Source organism: Musca domestica, unplaced genomic scaffold, assembly GCF_030504385.1.
Source record: "Musca domestica strain aabys unplaced genomic scaffold, Musca_domestica.polishedcontigs.V.1.1 2, whole genome shotgun sequence".
NCBI lineage: Eukaryota > Metazoa > Arthropoda > Insecta > Diptera > Muscidae > Musca > Musca domestica.
Window position 1 is genome coordinate 34,775,469 of NW_026712249.1, and position 14,649 is coordinate 34,790,117.

Below are 14,649 nucleotides of genomic sequence, written 5' to 3' on the forward strand. Positions count from 1 at the left end.
ATCATAACAACAGAGGTATTTTCACAGGGTTGCCATATCTTGACTCTGTCTTGTCCCATCTTTATACATCTATGTCCTTGCCTGTGGACCTGTGGCGAATAGTTTTTGTGGGGAGAGAACAGACCTACCGAGAGTCCCAACTACCAAGTTTGATCTAATTTAGATGGAAATTGTGACAGAGACCTTCAAAATACCGAAAATCTTGAAGTAACGTTATATGGAGGCTATCCATAAACGTGGACTAATGTAGCCCATTTTCGATACCAATCAGCCTGCATAATATTAATGAACAATGTGGTCTGTCTCTATCAGACATACAGACGGTCATCGCTAAATCGCCTTATAAATTTATTATGATCTGGAGTATATATCATTTTTGGGGTCTCCGATGAATATTTCGAGGTTGTACAAACGGAATTACAAATTTAATATTCCCTCCTATTGTCCATAGGAAGCTTTGATGTTTAATTCATTAAAAGTTAGAGTATATTTTACAAGACCTCAAAATATAATAATTAATTATAAGACTGCTTTTACTATTTCAGATCTATACATCCCGCGGTCGCAATCATCGAATTCATCTGCAGCTATGGGACACAGCTGGCCAAGAGAGATTTCGTTCCCTGACCACAGCATTTTATCGCGATGCAATGGGCTTCCTGCTAATATTCGATCTGACAAGCGAAAAATCATTTTTGGAAATATCCAACTGGTTGGAACAATTACGGCAGCATGCCTACTCCGAGGATCCCGACGTTGTGTTGTGTGGCAATAAATGTGATTTGCATGACTTCCGAGTGATATCCCATGAACAGGCCATCGCTGTAGCGGATCGTTATAAATTACCGTATATTGAAACAAGTGCTTGCACCGGCTATAATGTTAGTGCTGCCGTGGAGCTCTTGGTGGGTAGGGTAATGGAACGCATGGAAAATGCCGTAGCCAATGCTGAGTTGGCACGATTAATGTCTAATACTCGTTTGAATGCCATCAATCCGCAAGCTTTGAGAATGGTACTGCAAAAGGGCGAAGAACCACCAACGGGAGAGAATGTAAAACAAAGTTGTAGTTGTTAAATTTTGGACAACAAAGAAAAAATTTGTTTTGTTTTCTCGTTTTCTTACTCAGAGGACGATTTAATGGTCCTCTAAACAAAGAAAATAATAAGCCTAGTTAGAACTGCTGTTTGGTACAATAAATTTAAGTAAGTTTGATATTTTATTTGTAGTATTATATACCAATATAATTATACATATATATATATTAATGTGTTTTTCATGTTTTTAATATTAGAATAAAAAATTTAAAGAAAAGAAAAATTAAAAAGAATTACAACAAATATTTATAAACAAAATATTAATGCTCAATGATTTTTATAAATGAATGTTTGTTAATGAAATATGTATATATTTTATATTTATAAATAATATATTGGCATACCGAATCTTTAATTTTGGTTTTATTTTAAGGACTTGAAAAATTAATCTGAATAAAAATTTAATTTAGATATCGTTGTGTTTTTCGAATAGGTAGATTGCCTTTATTACAATGTAAAATAAGCGTAGATAAGGTACGCGTATGTCAGCATTTCTTTAAATTTTCAAAGCAATTCTGATATGCACTTTTCGGTAGAGCCTTGAACTTTGCAAACGATTCGATATGCATCTATAAAATCATTCTAAAACAACGTAATTTCGCGTGTATTTATTAACATTTGCAAAACAAACAAATCTTACCAATTTTGTGAATATATCGGTAAAAGGGTTACGCTCGTGTAGCTCTGGAAATTTTGAAAATTCACCAATCATGATTTTTTTAAAATATATATAAACTGAAGTAGACCAAATATTTAAAAGCGTGGACCTATATTTTATATTTATAAGAGAGTAGTGAAATAACTAACTGACTGATCGAGAATCAACGCCCAGACGAAATGGCTGATGCTTGAATCTTGAAATTTAGCAGGAGGACTAGTCTAGGTGCGTAGACGTGTTATAAGGCTGGGTTTTGGCAATTCTCACTAAAAAGTACTAAAATGTACTATTTTTTTTTACTTTTTATCGGGAAAACGGAATGAGCTGGCATTTGGAATGAGAATCAATGACGAAGTGCAGGATAGATGTACTATAAGGTTTTTGGAAATTCGAACTTTACAGTTACGAATAGTTATAGAATGGGACTAAACTTCTGAAATGGTAACATTTGGAATTACGTGAACGGAAAACTTGAAATTTGGTATGACAATCTAGATTCGACAGTAAATTTGATATATTAAGATGGATTTGGAAATGTTTAACAACTGTAAATGGTACCATATTCGCAACTGTTTGGTTCAGGGTGAACGGATGAATCTGGAATTTTTACATTTTGTATTGGGACCGCTTTACAATTGTGTGTTTCAAGTACACGAAAAGTACTAAAAAGTTCTATATTTGGTACAATTCGGTATTAGGTGGACAGATTGTGCTTGAAATCTGATATATGATATTAGATTCGCTGTTCATGTATAGCCTGGACATATGGATGTGATTTTGGAAGCGTGTATTTTAATTATATAAAAAGTACTGAATGATACTATACTCGGTACTTGTTGGAAAGATAGAGATAAAATTCTGAAAATTGATATTTAAATTACTAATGGTATCTTTGTCTGAGATTTGGTGGTGGTTTTGCAAATGTGTTCTATAATTGTTCCAAAAGTACTAAATGGTACTAAATTTGATATAGGGTGAGGGGATATGGCTAGAATCCCGAAATTCGGTATTTAGGTCTCTCTTGGTATTTGGTGAATTGTTACTAGAATTGTTCGAAAAGTACTAAATTTTTAACTGTAAATGTGGGTGAATGAATAGAGCTGATATGTATGCCCCTGTTGCTGTCTGTTGTTAAAATATGGAGGTGGATTTGGAAATGTGTACTATAATGGCACTAAATTGGGAAATGGGTGAAGGGATAGAGCTGGAAACCTGATATTTGAATTTAAGGTCTATGTTGGTATCTGGCGGCGGTTTTTGGAAATGCGTTCTATAATTATTCGAAAAGTACTAAATGGTACTACTTTTGGAACTTTGAAATGTGGATTTGATAGTGGTTTTGAAAATATATACTCAAATATTTGGTAGAGGTGGAAATCTGAAATTTGGAATGGGGGTCTTTGATGTGTCGTAGAATGAGGTTTTGGTATTAATTTGGAAAAATTAAAACAGGTAAAGGTGTAATCTTGAAATTTGGTATGAGATTCAAGTTTGGAAAGTAGTGTGGTGATAAGTAAGGAGATGGTTTTGAAAACGTGTACTAAGTGTAAGAAATGTACTATTTTTTAAATGGTAAATGGTACTAATTTTTACATAAAGTAGAAGTAGCATAGAACTATGAAGCGTTAAGATAAGAAGGAGAATTTGGAAATTCGTACTATAACGTATGCGAATAAAACTAAATGGTACAAAATTTTGTATAGACTGTAGGAAAAATACTAGAACTGTGAACATTAGCATATGAATCACTGTGTGTGTAGATTTTAGATATGACGGTGAGTTTGGAAATCCGTAATATAACGTGTGCGAAAAGTACTAAATCGTAATAAATATATTTGTTTCCTATACAACAAATATGTTTATTATTGAGATGAATTTAAATCCTCATATAGAAATTTTTAATATTGACTATATATAAAGTCACTATATACTTAAAATGAACGAATTCTAAGGAATTAAAAATTCCAAAAAAATAAAAAATGTGGAAGAGAGGGAAACTTTCCCCTCTCAAAAGATCGATACACTTGCCATTTCAACTCTGCTTTTATGGATTTTTCTATAATTATTAAAAACATGTAGTTGGACCAGTTTGTTATTTGAGGTTTCCTGAAAGCGTTTCGATAACTTTTTGCAACATTTGAACGTAAGAGAACAAATTCTCACAGTGAAAATTACTGAGTATTTTTAACTCGGAATATTATAGAGATGAAGTAGGACACCTAATAGGCAACATCCAAAAAGATTTTTTGTCATCTGCTAATTATTTTTAAGATAAGACAATAAAAACAATCGTAAATTACAAAACATTGAGTATATTATAAATAAAATCTTACAATATATTTATAAATAATTAAATAATCCTAATAATACTGCTACGCATAGAGTTAATGTACTTAAAGTTCGGCTTATAGCACCATTGCGTTCCATAATCCATTTATTGTAATACTGAACATCGACATAGACTCCTACAATGAAAAAGGAAATGTTTAAGAATCTAATTTTCTCCTAAACCATAATTATTCTTACCTGGGAATCCAGGTTGGGCACATCCCGAGCCCCATGACACAACACCTATCAGGGTGTTATTGTAAACCAGGGGACCACCAGAATCACCTTGACAGGAATCGGTACCACCACGTAGATGACCGGCACACAACATACCATTCAGTATGCCATTGTTATAGGAAACGGAGCAAACTGATTTCGAGATGGTTGTCACATTGGCGGTAAGCAAGACTGGCGAAAGGGAGCCCTAAAAGTTATAAGAAAAGACATAATTGTTTAATTTTTTGGGTTAATGAGATTTATTTCGAAACATACCCTCTCAGTTTTGCCCCATCCCGAAACTTGACATGACACCCCAATTGGCGTGGTTGTATTGGCAATTGCAATTGGTTCCACGGTCAAGTGGCTCTTGTTTACCGGCAAACCTGTTTTCAAAAACATCAGACCGATATCATCACGCATTGTATCCATGCTGAAAGTGTTCATGTAGGCAATTGATTTGACATCCGAGACAATTGTACCATTAACACGCTGGAATCGATTCAGGGCACCCAAAACAACAACGAATTCATTCGCTTTACGATAACGCTTTTTATCGCTACTGCAATGGCATGGAAGAAAGAGATAGACAAATTGAAGGTTACTTTTGCGTCATGTTTTCTTTTTCAAAAATATTTATTATTACATGTTTATTAACATTGATTACGAAGAAAAAAAGACAAATCAAAACATAAATTACGAAATTGATTATCGCCTGTTTCGGGCGTCATATGCACTTACTTGTACAGACAATGAGCAGCTGTTAAAACTTTATTGGGTCCTATCAGCGAACCACCACAGATATGACCACTGCCAAAACTGCTTTCATAACGCTTCAGCCTTATGGACACAACATATTTGGTGTTGTCTACTGCAGCCTGAGTGCCATTGATGATACGAGGGTCAGCCAGCGAGGGCGTGATAAAGAATAATGCTGAAATTGTAATTAATAAATTTGAATGATAGGAAAACATAAAGATTACTGTTTCGTCTTGCAAACAATTATCAATTAATTTATGTCCGTAATTTTTGATAGTAAAATCGGTTAAAATGTATCAATCAATTTTTCGACAGATATGTTTATACATCAAGCTTATGGTTTGACATTAGATTTGCTGCTATCAAATTTCTATCACAGCGGGCCATATTAAAATTTGTGTTTAAAAAGTAATCTATAAAGTACTAATTTTTTTTAGAAAATTCAATATAATCACAATGTAACCAAAGGAAATAAAATTTTTTCGCACCAACATACAGAAACAGGTCTTAATATTAAGGATGTCTGTTTGCTCGATATCTGATAACAAATGCATTTTTTCAATGCAAAACAATGGTGTTAGTCTCATTTGTTAAAACGAATATGGCAACTCTTTCCTGACGTACCCGAGCTTGTCACTTTTCAAATAAAATTTATTTTCATATCTAAAATATTTTCGTATGACGAGTGACATATTTTATAAAAAATAATAAATTATATATTAGATCTGTTCCAAGAAGTTACTAGTTTTGCAATTTGTTTCCGATATCATAAAGTGAAAAACGGATATCGTAGTATAAACTTTTATATTCTTGCAATTCTGACCAACAGACCAATTATTTACTGCGTTTTTTGGTCGAATTTAATATATCTTATCTGAAGCGTAAACATAAACAAATAAATATTTGGAACCCTTTATCTTTTTTGGAGCTGTTAGTTCATGTGCTGTCCTCAAATGATATTTTATGTTAAGTCAATCTTTGAGGATAAAAATCCCCGAATAACCAGCCGAATAACAGGAATCACCTGAATACATATATAGGGTGAGATAAAAAACTACAACAAAGTCAAACGATATAATTTTTAATATTTTTTTTTTTTAATTTTGTTGAATGAAAGCAAAAAATGTCGGAAATAGCGTCAAATTTTAGAATAAGTTTAGATTTATTCGAATTGATCACCTTTGGCACGAATTATGGCCTTCAAATGGCCAATGAAACCGTCACACGCTGCCCGAATGTTGCTCTGCGGTATTTTGGCCCATTCCCGGCGAAGCGCTTGCTTGAGGTGATCGACACTTTGGAATTTTTAGTGCCAACATTGCTTTTCCATATACTTCAGACACAATAGTCTAACGGATTGCTATCCGGAGATTTTGGTGGACATTGGGCGTTGGAAATGAAGCGAGGAACCTCATTTTGTAACCATTCTTTGGTGGCGCGTCCTGAGTTCTTTTGGAATGTCCAAGTCTGCGGCCAAAATGTTTGAGTGCACAAGGCTTTAATACCCCCCCTACAGAATATTTTCGCAATAATATTCAACATTTATTCTGATGCCACGGTCGATTAATACGAGCGGAGAGCGACCATCGGCTGTTATGGCGGCCCACACCATCACCATGGCCGGCGTTTGAGTTCTGGTGGCCAACAGAAGGTTCACATTAACAGCTGGCCTCTTTGGTAATTAAACACGCTCATTTTGCTTGTTTACAAACTGCTGGACAACAAATGTTTTTTCATCGGAGACGAAGAAAACCAAATTCGTCAGTTCACCTCTTTCGGCCAAGCGAAGCAACTCTATAGCTCTTTTGAGTCTATTTTCTTTGTGTTGCGGTCTAAGTTCTTGCACTTTTTGCAATTTCAATGGCTTTATCCCGAGCTCATTTTACAATATTTGCCGAATGTTCAGCTCACGAGCGATTTTTCGGCCACTGCGACGCAGGATTAGTTCAAGCCCCTTCTTTACTTTTCAAACCATTTCCGCCGATGTTGCTGTTTTCTTTCGTCCACTTCCATGACGTCGGGTTACGCTACCAGTATTACGGTAACGAGCGAACACAAAAGATTTATTCACATTTAAATGCTGGAGTGCTATAACGATAGCCACTTGTGGTTTTCCAGCCAAATATTAAGAAATCACACTGTCACGCTCGAATTCCATTACGAGTAACTTTGTTTCTGAAAAATTCTCACCAAAATGCTTTTGTACGCTTGCAAACAATATAATGAGCTGTCACTGGAATAATTTTAACAGCTATAGGACGAGTGGCTTAGAAATGAAGTTGATTGCAGTTTTTTCATCTCCCCCTGTTTTACGAAGTAAACAAAAACCACCCTAATATTTGCCCTTATCTATGTAAATATTCTATTCTTGCTTCTCCCAGCAAATGATTCAGACGTTTTATCTAAAAAACAATGTTTTGAAGATAGCGACAGCTACGACGAGATAATATTTTTTATTGTGACACTGTATTGATTATTAGGCATCAATTAATAATACATCCGTTCAAAAATTTTCATTACCATACGAAAGACACGGTGATTTGTCGCTGACAATATAAATGAATCATTTTTAATCACAAATATGCGACGACAAATAATGTACGAACAAATTTGCATTGCAAAAGGGTTAGCTCATGTTGTAGTTGGTATTAATAGGGATCATTGGTATGATATGGATATTATATTGAAACCTTACCATATCACAAAAAAAGATTTTTTCTTTATCAAATGACTGTAGCGAAAAGAAAAATTCACCAAATTGTATCAACGTAAGGTAGAAATGGTCAACATTGATATTGATGCAAACTAGTGATTTAAAATCACACATTCGACTGCTAATTATGTTCATAAAACATCAAAACACGATTTCTCAAAATATTATCCGATTTTAATTTAAAAAGAATCGATATATTTTAAGTCATGTAATTGATATTTTTACAAATTTTAGAACGGTTTTCCTCTTTATCTTAAAAGCCCAACATTTATTTATAATCTTATTTTTATAAGTTTATAACTTTCAAAAATATATATTTCTTATTTTATATCTCAATTTTTATATAGAACTTTGTTCATTTTTATGATTATAACATTATGACTTTTATATCTTGAAACCATTTTAATTAATTTCATTGGAATTTCTAGCATTAATAATGATAGTAAATCACTTATCACAAAGATTCACATACTTGCTGTACACAAAAAACCCAATAAATAAGCAAATTTCCACATTTTTTCGTTCGTTTGTTTGTTGTTTATATCAAAATTAATTGCACACCATTCAATATCGCGTTTGCGTTTTTTTAAGACTTCGACAACCGAACAGTTTGCTTTGCTTTATGCTATTCGACTAACTAATTGTGCTAACCTATAAACGTTAAATATTATTTTCGGTTTTTCTTCTCTTTTTTTTGCCATCATATGTCAGAATATTGATATGATAAGGTTCGAAACTAATCAATGGCAAAACATCCTCCTCCATTGCTACTAAGAAAATATTGGAATCTTATCTGATATTTTTATTTTGAGTGAAGAGAATATATATATATGTTATTGAAGTTCCAGAGAGTTGAGTGATAAAACCAAGTCTTGCTAGAAGTTGCAATTCTGAGTCATGACGCAAAATAATGGATTTTTTTTTTGGTAGTACGGTATTTCCCAATTTCTTATGGTCAATATTTATCATGTAGATAGATTAGATTATATACCCTACACCATTTAGTACAAAAGTACTAAAATGTTGGCACAAAGAGGTATGCTGTACCCAGTACAAGTTGACTCAACTGCAAATCAGTCTATATTGAAAGTTATTTTCTTAGTTATGTTTTACATACATCATAATTTGGTTCAGCAGTATGGAGACAACAATTACAGGGTGCGATGATCGTTAGAGCACTCCAGCATTTAAATGTGAATAAATCTTTTGTGTCTCGTACCATTGCTCGTTACCGTAATACTGGTAGCGTAGCCCGACGTCAAGGAAGTGGACAGAAGAAAACAGCAACATCAGCAGAAATGGTTCGAAAAGTAAAGAAGAGACTTGATCGATCGCAGTGGCCGAAAAATGGCTCGTGAGCTGAACATATCGCAATATTCTATTCGCCAAATATTGAAAAATGAGCTCGAAAGTAAAGCCATTGAAATTCCAAAAAAGTGCAAGAACTTACACCACAGCAGTAAGAAAATAGACTCAAAAGAGCTAAAGAGTTGCTGCCACCAGAACTCAAGCGCCGGCCATGGTGATGGTGTATGCCGCCATAACAGCCGATGGTCACACTCCGCTCGTATTAATCGACCGTGGCATCAGAATAAATGCCGAATATTATCGCGAAAATATTCTGGAGGGTGTATTAAAGCCTTGAGCACGCAAATATTTTGGTCGCAGACTTAGCACTCAAGAATGGTTACAAAATGAGGTTTCTCGCTTCATTTCCAGCGCACAATAGCCACCAAAATCTCCGGATACCAATCCGTTGGACTAATGTGTCTGGAGTATTTTGGAAAGCAAGGTTGGTACTAAAAAATACCAAAGTGTCGATCACCTCAACAAGGGCTTCGCCGGGAATGATCAAGAATACATTCGGACAGCGTGTGGGGGTTTCATTGGCCGTTTGAAGGTCATAATTCGTGCCAAAGGTGACAAATTCGAAGAAATGTAAACTTATTCTAAAATTTGATGCTATTTCCGACATTTCATTCAATAAATTTAAAAAAAAATTATGGCGTTTGTCTTTGTTGCAGTTTTTTTTTTATCTCAACCTGTATATTAATGACACTTGCCATTCTACTTCAATTCATACAATTAAGCTTGGATCCCTAAATTACAAAATATTATCTGGTTTCCGTTTTATTGGACAAAACATATTATTTCTCATTTTTTTTGCGATAAAACATCAAATTAATGTCATTCCGGTCGGTACTGGTAAAAGGAGGCTATGTTAAAAATTCTTCTACATTGTATTTTGTTGGGAAACGATTTCACTCCCTTTGAAAATGTCACTCTGCCACGCTAAATTCGGTCTGTATCAAGACCTAGACCTATATTGCGATAAGAATTGTATCAATTATTAAATCGTTATAAACAAGCTTTACACAGATTTCTAGTTTTTCGTTTAAAATGAGCAATTCAAAACTTAAGACATGTCAAAATTTGGCCTTCAAAAATATTTGCCTCATTTGGATCATGTAAATCAATAGATGGCGCTATCCCGATGTCGTTGCCAGTGTTACCGCTACTATGAATTTAATATTATGAATTTCGAGGCATAGTTTCAGGAGCACACAAACATTAACAGCCTGTTCCACGATGTCGAAAGAACACGTTCGCACAACTTTTACACGACAAACAGCTGATTTCCGTTCCACTAAAATCCATCAGAACGAAAATTTGCACGAAAATCAAAGCGAACGAAAACGTAAGCGTTTCAGTGTAATTTTGCGTTCCACTATCTTTTTTCTTTCGTACGCATGCGAACACAAATGTCAAAATCAGTCACTTGTGTGTTTGCTGTCGAATGATAAAAATTAAGGAAAATTGTTTTAACATAAACATTCCTTGATTGAAAATGGAAAGAAAAATGTAAGTAAAAATAATAAATGCAATTTAATCTGTGAACAACAAATATATATTTTTTTATTTTCTCAATTCCAGCACGAAAAAACTACACAGCTGCGGGCACTAGTTGAGTATATGGGGGAGAATCCTAAGTTCGCCAGAGGAGTGCCAATTTTTGGAAGCAGCAGGCAATCCCATGAAGACCACTGGAAGACACAAACCTAGAAAAAATCATTTTTTTATTATTTCAAAAATGTAAAAATACAATCATACTTACTGGTTGTTAGGTACTTCAAATAAATTCGAAGCATCTCTTAAATGCCTCCGTGGCACAATTTGAACCTCCTCCTCATCATCCATAAAAAATAGGGCTACAGAAATATTCATTTTTTTCTTTTTTAAGAACACAAATAATCTAAACACAATCACTAGAAATTTTATTTTGTTTGTTTATTTACAATTTGTTTGTTTACAACTGAACTGTCAGTTGAGACAGAGCCACTGCTGCTTTTTCGCGTTTAAATCAGACATTTGGCGCTTTTTTTGCCTTATTTCGCGATTAATTTTGCCAAAAAAATATTTTGCAACACTGAATCACGTAAGGCTATGCGAAAGAAAGAACGAAAGTTAGTGGAACGCATTCTTATGCGAAAGTGAGTGAGTTGCCTTCGTTCGCACAAATTTTCTTTCGAGATCGTGGAACAGGCTGTAATTTAAAACTTGCCGACAAATGATCCATTTGCATGTGCTTCCTTTAATTTGTATAACCCTAAATTATAATTAGAAATGTACTAAAAATACAAACACACATCTTTTGGTACAATTACGACATTGAAGTGTATAATATTTATTGTATAAAAATTGAAAATATTGTAAAATAAAACTTATTCGAGAATGCCAGATAATATTGTGGACGGATTGTATAAACGTTACAATATCTTTGTGTGGAATACAAAAACGATATGTATTTCGACGCAGTAAATATTTATATACTTTAACTACAATACTAAGGCACTTTTGTAGGTATTTCTTTGTGTTGTGGTTTTGTTAATGATCGTAGTTATTATCGGTGTTTTAGAAAAATAATTAATTGTGTATATATAAAATAAATTGGACGGTTTTCGTAAAATGAGATTCGAATAATATAAGCTTCGAGTCTGATGAGAAAAAAAAAAACAAACTAAAGAAACATTGACAAAATGCTACTATGGAATGTATGTTGCTGATATGCATGTACGTAAGAACATGTAGACAGTGAATGTAGTATAGATGACTCTCTCTTCTTCTGTCTATATGTAGCCATGTAAACTTCTTGATGTACTATGATGATGACGGTCAGCATGATAGCCAGGTTCTTGCATTTCCATTTGCATAACCAAATTCTTTTGTTCACCACGAATCTCGTAAGCTTCACGTGCCTCACGGTGGAAGATCAATGCAGCCATACCCAAAAGAATGAAAGTGACAACAGCCAAGGCATATGACCAGCCGAGCACATTGAATTTCGGATACATTAGCCAGTCACGACGATAGGCGCAGCCGCCGAAGATGCATACAGCCAAGAACATGAAGACAGCTGAGGAAAAATAAAGATATTATTGACATAAAGTGTTAGAATTATTTTGCTAGACACAAACTTACATGAAATTGTGGTTCCGAAGTAGGAAATGCGTACCAACAACCATTCATATTGCAAAACAAATTTCAATGGTAAACGAATAATGGTTAATGCCAAAATAACCAATATGAAGAAGACAATAATGAAGGATAAGGTAACAAATGCTTGTACAGACATCAACCAACCAGGAAGGAGCCATTCACGAATCACATAGTATTCCTGAAATAAAGGAAGCAAAGTTTAACAAATCATATAAGGAGTAAAATAGTTAAGTGAACATATTTCTATAGATAATCAATTTCTAGAATTCAAAAAATAACAAAAAATGTCGGTACCCTTATTTTCCTGTAATAACCAACCATCAATATACGAGACAGTTTAACTTCAGATCATACAAATATTTTATAACTCGCTATAATATCAATCATCTTTGCGAGTGGTCTATACCTACTGGAAATATTACGAAGGAACAAATCTTTCAATACAAATTCTAAAGCTAAAAAAATAGAGCGAATTGTAGGGTCTCATATATAAAATTGATTATTGAATAATAAAGACTTAAGACAAAACGGAATAAGGTACACAACACATTAATTTTGCTAAAACAAAGATAAGAATCTGGAATGACAAAATTGTATATGAAGGTCCCGTAAATTTGGGTTTCCCATTGACGTGAATATGACTTCAACCCTTGTACTAATAAGCATCTTTTAACCTATAAAAATAATATGGAATTCTTTAGTCAAAGAAATAAGACTAGGATTCGAAGGTGGGCCCCTTGCCAATATTTGTCTGCAGCTACATCTTACTTTCTATATGGTGTCAGAAACTTGGACATTCCATAGACGCCATGGTGGCATCGACATACAAATTAACCCTCTTTTTTTCTTTAAATGATGGGGGTTAAGTCACCCCGACAGACATATGTAACGGCCTGGCTATTGTTCTAGCAACTGTCTATCACTTTATATTTCACTTTTATTACAGCACTTTTTTGTCGATTCGGGTCAACATCAACCGCATGGAATTAGGACATACATAAAAAAACGTTTTTAATCCAATTAAAAAATGTTCCCCCGAAAACTATTTTAGTCTACCATAATAAAATTCAAATAACACACCTACTCTCCCTTCCATACTTACATAGCTGAATATATTGTGACATCCATTAAATTTACGTGGTATTTGATAGTTGGGATATGTAAAATCCTTAAAACAATATTGCCACAAGCCCATATTCTTAAAGCTGCTGAGGGTCTCCTCATACGATTCAATCCAATAGGGTGAACAGAAAGACATCATCATAAAGAAATAGCCGACAAAGGTTATTATGGCTCCAAACACCACACCATCTGAAAAATACACATAATTAGCAATAAAAAACTAAAAAGGTATATAAAAAAGACTCTTAAAACAGAGGGGAATGCCTCCATTAATTTCTTTAAGATGTCTTTAAAAAAGTGTCACTCCCTAAATTGTTTTGTTTTCTTTCGCTGTCGCAGCGGCAGCCACATCTATACAAACAAAATACCATTGCACGGTTTGACTCACTTGTGGCACGAGGGTAATCATTCTTTTCCACTCCATTATCGGTCGTATCTGTTGATTGTTGTTTACGAAAATTATGCATTTTCTTGTCTTTTTCTATTTATTGCAAAAAATAAATACTAATTTTATTGGAAAACCATGAATTACACTAAAATTGTTTAGAAATGTTTCGTAGCTGCTCAAAAGAAAATTAACTCAGCGTCGTCAAATGTCAAATGAGTGATGGAGAAAGAAAAACAACACCCTAAAATAGAGTTGTAGTATGGAGGTATTATTTGTTACTATTAAAAATGCAACACTGTTGATGGGTCTATGCGTGCAGTGGCTTTCAAACTATAAAACAATCAGTTATTTTTTGATTACACTTTGAATTTATTTTTAATAGTTTATTGAATTGGGTGGTTTTGAATAGGTATATAGGGTATTATGAACCCAAATCCTTCAAGGAATTTATATGTATGATATTATTATTCATTTTTAAATTTTAAGGAATTTTGAATAAAGCCTTTCAACGGCTAAACCTCCATTAAGAGGATTTTTGATGTATATGCAACAAAATTGGCAATTGAAATCCTTTGGTTTTCTTAAACATGGAAAACAGTATACATATCATATGTTTGAAAATAAAAATTCGTGGAATTACACCGAAAAATTTTACAAAAATAACATTCTTGATTTGGAAAATAAATTGTCATCAAAAATTTGATTATGGAATATTTTTTTTTAAATAATTGTCTAGGAACAATACCTATTTTAAGAAAATACATACTAACTATGAAACCAAAATAAATTTTTTGCAGACCGAAAGCAAATGTTTTAATTCATGCAACTTAAAAATGATAAAAAAAGACATTCATTCACATGTTGGTGTTGTA

At 33.6% G+C, this 14,649-nt stretch overlaps 3 protein-coding genes and 2 long non-coding RNA genes across 5 annotated transcripts in view; 2 read left to right on the forward strand and 3 right to left on the reverse strand.

Moving 5' to 3' along the window:
- LOC101891213 (ras-related protein Rab-27A) overlaps window positions 1–1,252 on the forward strand; it is a 45,027-nt gene extending 43,775 nt beyond the window's left edge. The window contains exon 3 of the mRNA XM_011298295.3: window positions 546–1,252. Within this exon, the coding sequence (XP_011296597.1) occupies window positions 546–1,076 (531 nt within the window). The 3' untranslated portion in view covers window positions 1,077–1,252. The remainder of the gene's footprint in view (window positions 1–545) is intronic.
- Window positions 1,253–4,050: 2,798 nt separating this feature from the next.
- On the reverse strand, window positions 4,051–8,441 carry LOC101889850 (trypsin eta). The gene is made up of 5 exons (XM_005177565.4): window positions 8,243–8,441; window positions 5,040–5,232; window positions 4,575–4,860; window positions 4,281–4,506; window positions 4,051–4,219 (listed from the first exon to the last, which is right to left on the reverse strand). The coding sequence occupies exons 1-5, from the start codon at window positions 8,283–8,285 to the stop codon at window positions 4,095–4,097; spliced, it is 873 nt and encodes a 290-aa protein (XP_005177622.1). The 5' UTR covers window positions 8,286–8,441; the 3' UTR covers window positions 4,051–4,094.
- A 1,901-nt stretch (window positions 8,442–10,342) lies between these two features.
- Window positions 10,343–10,927, forward strand: LOC131802111 (uncharacterized). Its single transcript, XR_009342046.1, has 2 exons — window positions 10,343–10,632; window positions 10,705–10,927. It is a non-coding gene; the product is annotated as an uncharacterized LOC131802111 (long non-coding RNA).
- On the reverse strand, window positions 10,656–11,314 carry LOC131802110 (uncharacterized). Its single transcript, XR_009342045.1, has 2 exons — window positions 10,886–11,314; window positions 10,656–10,829 (listed from the first exon to the last, which is right to left on the reverse strand). It is a non-coding gene; the product is annotated as an uncharacterized LOC131802110 (long non-coding RNA).
- Window positions 11,315–11,420: 106 nt separating this feature from the next.
- On the reverse strand, window positions 11,421–14,004 carry LOC101890020 (PMP-22/EMP/MP20/Claudin tight junction). The gene is made up of 4 exons (XM_005177566.4): window positions 13,778–14,004; window positions 13,370–13,578; window positions 12,250–12,445; window positions 11,421–12,184 (listed from the first exon to the last, which is right to left on the reverse strand). The coding sequence occupies exons 1-4, from the start codon at window positions 13,854–13,856 to the stop codon at window positions 11,898–11,900; spliced, it is 771 nt and encodes a 256-aa protein (XP_005177623.1). The 5' UTR covers window positions 13,857–14,004; the 3' UTR covers window positions 11,421–11,897.
- Window positions 14,005–14,649: the final 645 nt, after the last annotated feature.

Excerpts from the sequence above, each read along its gene's own strand:
- LOC101889850 (XM_005177565.4), bottom strand. The coding sequence starts at position 8,285 with ATGTGGAAATTTGCTTATTTATTGGGTTTTTTGTGTACAGCAA. Across the intron at positions 4,861-5,039 it reads GCTGCTCATTGTCTGTACAA|TAGCGATAAAAAGCGTTATC; the intron begins GTAAGTGCATAT and ends ATGCCATTGCAG. Across the intron at positions 4,507-4,574 it reads GATGGGGCAAAACTGAGAGG|GGCTCCCTTTCGCCAGTCTT; the intron begins GTATGTTTCGAA and ends TATAACTTTTAG.
- LOC101890020 (XM_005177566.4), bottom strand. The coding sequence starts at position 13,856 with ATGCATAATTTTCGTAAACAACAATCAACAGATACGACCGATAATGGA. Across the intron at positions 13,579-13,777 it reads TGATTACCCTCGTGCCACAA|ATGGTGTGGTGTTTGGAGCC; the intron begins GTGAGTCAAACC and ends TGTATTTTTCAG. Across the intron at positions 12,446-13,369 it reads GTCACAATATATTCAGCTAT|GAATACTATGTGATTCGTGA; the intron begins GTAAGTATGGAA and ends CCTTTATTTCAG.